This window comes from Nesoenas mayeri, assembly GCF_963082525.1.
Source record: "Nesoenas mayeri genome assembly, chromosome: Z".
Classification (NCBI taxonomy): Eukaryota; Metazoa; Chordata; class Aves; order Columbiformes; family Columbidae; genus Nesoenas; species Nesoenas mayeri.
In genome coordinates, this window is record NC_137542.1 from 66,064,699 (window position 1) to 66,070,698 (window position 6,000).

Here is a 6,000-nt window from a genome sequence, read left to right on the forward strand (position 1 = left end):
ACCAATATCAATTACCAAAGCTGCTATTACTTTTATAATGTGAAGCCCAAATAACCCACAGCTAAGATTTTTTTATATTTCTTTCTGTTAAGTTCTTACACAGCTCGTTTTGATTTCCAGTGAATTGTGGAACACTTCTGCAACAGTCTTCCAGTTTTGAAGGCTGCCTCCTGGTTTTCGTAATAGTTCAGGTCCAGCTTTGCTCCGACATACCAGTTCACTTCAGTAAACTAGATTATTTGTGTGTGCACACAAAATGCATTTAAGTACACAGTGACTTCAAGTGAAATTCTACACGTTAGTTCTGTTAGTATGATGCATGCTGCTTCTCCTTGGAGTAATGCAGCTCTATCTGAGCTGGAGCCTTATGCAGGGCTTTCAGGGAGAGACAGACTTTGTTTTTTGAGGCTTTTGTCTTCAATGAAACCTCAGCAATTTTGAGAGTTTTTCATGTTGGAATGGTGAAATGAAATACAGGCATGTAGGGAGTTAAAAATAGTTTGTGTCTATTGAATCTGAAGATGTCTTTATTTGTCGTGAGGTTCTGTTGTCATTGCTTCTGCCTTTTTGAAGGAAGTTCCACTCTTATTTCTGCTTGTTTTTTGAAATCTGTTGGAATTGGATTTGGTCAGAATAAGAATACTTTTATTTGCACAGCTTTTCCCAAAACAGCCCCAGGGTTTTTTTCTGGATCTAAATAGATTCTGAATATTACAAAATTCCACAGTAAGTTAATAATTTTTTAGACCTTTTCATTTCTCTAGGAAATTCTGTTTAATATTCTAAGTCACAGTGATACCTGAAATATGTAGTGACTGGCATTAAAACAGTATAATGTTGTATGCTTCCCTGATTCTTTTTGTCTTGGAAAGGTGTTTGGTGTGAGAAAGGACAGTAAGGTTAGTTGAAGGAGACATTCCTAAGAACAATGGAATATGCTCAGCCTATGTGTAAGAAAAATAAATGGTCCTCAGGAGAAACTCAAGAGCTTCTGTCAATAGCTGACTTGAAAAACGTAGGTGTAAGAGAAAGTCAGTAAGCATTTGACTTCAAGGAAGGAAGCTGTGGGGTCTCACAACTCATTAATGTTGTAAGACAACAGGAGAAAAGCCTTTTCAAAACATTCATGATCGTTATCTATATGTCAAGAATTTTTGCCGTGGTCAAGAGCAGTCAAATATCTCATAACAAAAAGTGCCTTGGTAGTTACAGAGTGGGGAACTATCTGCAGTGAGAGGCAGTTTTTCTAAAAAGGACTTGGTGGTCGAGTGAAGAAAGAGAATTGCACATTTAATGGAAAGTATCCTGAACAAAGTTCTTTTTCTCGTTCATTTTTTTGAACCTGCAAAATATTACAGTAGTTTTATTGATTTTAACTTACAGGTTGTGTAATGGCAGCCAAAAATCCTTCCATTATCTTTTTCACAAATACCCAGTGTCCTTTAATACAAGAAAGTCTGTATTTCAGCCAGAGGAGTAGTATGACAGCCAAGGTAGTTCAAGCAATTATGATGATAAAACCAACCACAATTGATTACTTTGTACCCTTCTGTTAACTATTCTTAATTTTCTAGTGCTGAATTGTCTAGTAATTGGCTTCTGACGTTTTACAAAACAAAATGTACAAGCTCATTTTTTTAAGCGATTATGAAGTCCCAGATTTGTAGCAAGAAAACAGATTTTTATTGTGTTAATCTGAGAAATGCGATACAAGTCAAATGTCGTCCTCTCACTCTTGAGAGTGCCCTCATGCTTCTGGTTAAAAAGAATACCTGAGGTACCCAAGCTACGGGAAGTATGAGAACATGTGCTAAGTTTATAATAAGCACCAGTTTTAATTTTTTTTTCAGTGTTTTCAGATCTAAGAGGAAGGAAGAAATGAACTACTTTGGAAAAAATATTTTCCTTGTAGCCACTTTAGGTTTCAGAAAAAAATAAGGATAATTAACATGAGCATTAGCTACTTGTCATTGTCAACATTGCTAAACTATAACTAATTTTTTAAATAAGGTGTTTACTGCTGAAGTTTGTTGCTTTGACAGGTTTTCAAGGCCATTACGATCTAATGAAAATACACAATAGTTCCTGTGGTAATAAAAATAATAAGAAAAACACTCCAACTGGATATTTTCGATGTTACACATTTTAAGAATTGTGTTTTTATGGCTCTCTATTGCCAAACCTCTTCATTTAGGGCATTAAAATAATGCTTACCTGTCTTGTAAAATTCATGCAGCAAGCACCATTACTCAGTATTTGAAAAGGCCGTATACCTGTGGGTTTGTGCCAGAAATTAAGGTCCATGCTGTGAATTTTTGTATTGCTTGATTTTACAGTTCTGACATAGGTTTGTATTCCTGCTGTAGATCTATGAGGATTCCATTGTTCTTCAGTCTGTGTTCAAAAGTGCTCGACAGAAGATTGCCAAAGAAGAGGAAAGTGAGGAGGAAAGCAACGATGATGAAGATGAAGAAGAAGAAGAAGAATCAGAATCAGAATGTGAGTTTTCTGCTAAGTACTGAAAAGAAAGTACATCTGGGGATGGAAGAAGAGATTTTTCCGTTTTATGTGTTGAGACTGTTTATGAAGTTGTATTTCCATTGGTGAAAGTAACTTCTTAGTAAGTCTGCTGCTTTGGGTGTTAACAGTCATCTTAAGTCTTCTGGCTATACCTCTTACAGTGCAGTAAACTATTTTTAATCTAGAAACAAATTACAGAAGTGCTTTGTGGAAGCAAATGTGACTGGCCATGAGTATTTATAAACCCTTCTAGTCCTGTTTGTGTTATTCGTGAATAGACAGGCCTGGAAAAGACTAGTGACAGTCGTTATCTATGGATAGTCAGCCATCAGGCATGGTGTGACAAATAAAACTCATCACTTGGTTAAGGACCAAGTGATGTTGCAAATATTCTTCAGTGTGACAACGATTAGGTGAAACTCTGACTGTTTCAGAAGCAGAAGGTGACACTCATTCCCTGCAGACTTAAAAATATGATAGAGTGGAAGAGATCCTTTCACTCTACCTTCTGCCACCCAATACATCTACACATGCCCTCCAGCCACCCTATCTGTCTAGTTAGAGAAAGTATAGTATTTGACTCCAAGCTATTCTTCCATGTCCATCAAGCAGGTGTGCAAAGCATGCAACTTTAGCAGTTTGTTTGGAAATGAATGGATGTTCTGGAATCAGGAACTTAACGTGTTCTTCAAAAAGGTGTCAACACAAAACTTTTCGGTCGTCTCCACAAAGCATTTCTGTAGTTTAGAAATTGTCTGTTTGTACAAAGGATAGACATTTCTGTGAGCAGGGGAGAAAATATTTTTAGATTTGTGTCTCCCCACAGGAGCGTATGCTACCTGTAGACACCTTGTGTTATGAGAATGAACAGAAGATGCATGTGGTCAACTTAAAGTTATTCTGTATGGTTTAATACAAATTACAGTTAAAACTAGCCAGAAACAGAGAAATAAAAGCAAATACTTCTGCTTCATAGTTCCACAGTCCAAATAAAGATCACAGACAAATATCTTTTCAGGCTGCTACCAGGTGTGAATTTCTGTGAACAGAGACAACATGTAAAAGTTGATAAGTGAAAGTCATATTCATTTATACTATTAACTTTTTTTTTCAGCAAAATCAGTGAAAGTCAAAATCAAGCTGAACAAGAAGGATGAAAAAGGTCGGGAGAAAGGAAAAGGCAAGAAGAGGCCAAGTCGAGCAAAAGCCAAGCCTGTCGTGAGTGATGATGATAGTGATGAGGATCAAGATGAAAATGTAAGTTTTGTTGACTGAGACTGTGGAAGTGGTTGCAGTAATTGCGTCTCTACCCTGTCCTGCTTGCTGTCAGAATTCTCAAATAGTCATTCTTAAGCGCATTTTTAAACTGTATTGATCACTGTGAGAGTTGAATGGGGATATTAACTGTATCTGTGTGTACTTACGATATCTGGTCCCAGCGTTGAAGGACAAGATGTCTAAGAAGTTATTTCTTGGAGCTGTTCTTACTTTCATTGAACCTTGAAACCTCATGGTCTGTTTGCTTTTGTCCACAGATGAAAAACTATTAACTTGTGTATTTTGTTGGGTTGGTTGTTTTTTTTCGGTGGTTGCTTCAGCTATTGCAACATTGCAACTCTGCATCTTTCCTTCTCTAAAGAAGTCTACAGCAATTAAATGGAATGTCGTGAAAGAGGAATATTAGATAACATAGTAGCTTTCTTAGGGCTATCTTGATGAGTCAGTTTGCCATTTTTCTTCCTTTTTCTTTCTTTTTATTCCTTCTTTAACAAACTCCACAGAATAGCTGGCAAAGAGTTTCTGACTTGTCTTGTGTCTCTTACCTCTAGGACCAGTCGGAAGCAAGCGGAAGTGATGATGAGTGATCCGTAGGGTTTATTTTCTTGGCAGAACTGACCCCTAACCCTTCTCTTCTCCCTTCTCCTATTTTACACCCAGTGTATTCATTTTGTCAAATAGACATTGGGTTGTTTCTGTATTCTCATTCTCTATAAATTAGCTTTAGGATAGTGCCAGACAAACATATGATATCATGGTGTAAAAAAGGAAAAAAATGTAACATATTGTGACCAAATGGGCCTCAAAAGATTTAAAACAAAACAACAAAAAAAAGCTTTTGATGGAAAATGTGGGTTGATAGTATATTTCTATGGGCTGGTTTAACTTGGTAATGGTTTGGTTGTGCCTGGTTTTCTCATTTGATAAGATGTTTTTCAGTGGCATAAGAAAGGAAAAAAAAAAGTCTTTTGTAGCATTGATAACCAGGAGAAGCCATTAAAAGCCACTGGTTATTTGATTTTTCATTAGGCAGTTTAAAAAAAATTTTTTTGGTCTGTATTGTTTTTTTACACTGTGGTACATATATGCAACTTTGTTTAATAGCTTATAAATGTACAGTAGTTAGCGTTCATCTACCTTGTCCCACATATGTTTTTCCACTTTATGCTTGGCGATCTTCAGAAAAATGCTTTTTGAATTGTATCAAATTTATGTCTACTGTAAACTTTGCTTAACTTTTTTTTTCTCCTCAATTAAAAAAGTTGGCTTAAAAAATGCTATTGAATATTGCAATCTATATAGTGTAATGGATGGCTTCTTTCATCAGACTGATCTTCTATGTTACCAATGTGGATTATCACCTTTTCCCTAAAGTGTACTTAATCTTTGCTTTCTTTGCACAATGTCTTTGGTTGCAAGTCATAAGCCTGAGGCAAATAAAAATTCCAGCAATTTTAAAGAATATGGTGTTGGTGCTTTCCTAATAAAGAGATAAGTTAGCAGCCTTATGTTACGAGTGCCACAAAAATCTTTTTATAGTAGGGACAGGAGGGCAAGAATGTGTCCTGTAGAGGGGTCCACTGTAGTCTGTCCTGAATGTAAAATAAGAACTCATTCAAGTACCATAGAAGTATGTTCAGAGATAGAGAGAGGATATGCAATACATGCTAAAATAAGAGTAATAAAATTGAAGTAGTAAAATAATACCTTAAAGTAAAAGTGTGGTTCATTACCTAATTACAATTGAAGTGATTAAGTAGTGAAATAAACATTTCTTTTCCTTTCAGGAAATATATGTCTGTAGGTCTCAGTGAGCATGACTACAGATAGCTATGCAGGCAGTCAGCCCACCGCCAAGTCAGTTTATTTTAAGTATGATCTTGAGGTGTCAGAGTTGTGATGCACTAAGATGTGGTAGTGTAAACATTTGAACTACATATCTACAGTTAATGTTGCTACTCTGGAAAATAAAAATTCTTTATATTTGGGCATATAGTGAGAAGAAAATGTGCATCCTAGGATCTGATTTGTAAACAGAACATTTCTTTGTTATCTGAACTATGTGTTTCTGTGTCTACGTCACTTTATACTGCCTTGCAGCGTGTTAACTGCTTCAGGCTTTTGTAGCACAGTTGAAAAGCAATTTATATTTGTCTGGTGCCCGTTTGTGTGTATTAGGCCTGCACTGTGGTGAAGTCAGCT

General features: G+C 36.1%; 1 protein-coding gene across 2 annotated transcripts in view; it reads left to right on the plus strand.

Annotated features, from left to right (window-relative positions):
• Positions 1-5,316, plus strand: part of SMARCA2 (SWI/SNF related BAF chromatin remodeling complex subunit ATPase 2) — a 118,170-nt gene extending 112,854 nt beyond the window's left edge. Inside the window, exons 32-34 of one of the 2 annotated variants that reach the window (XM_080361928.1) lie at positions 2,367-2,499; positions 3,635-3,777; positions 4,350-5,316. In XM_080361928.1, the coding sequence (XP_080218054.1) occupies positions 2,367-2,499; positions 3,635-3,777; positions 4,350-4,385 (312 nt within the window). In that variant the 3' untranslated portion in view covers positions 4,386-5,316. Of the gene's footprint in view, positions 1-2,336; positions 2,500-3,634; positions 3,778-4,349 lie in introns of those variants that run through there. The other variant, XM_080361929.1, reaches the window with a different exon arrangement.
• Positions 5,317-6,000: the final 684 nt, after the last annotated feature.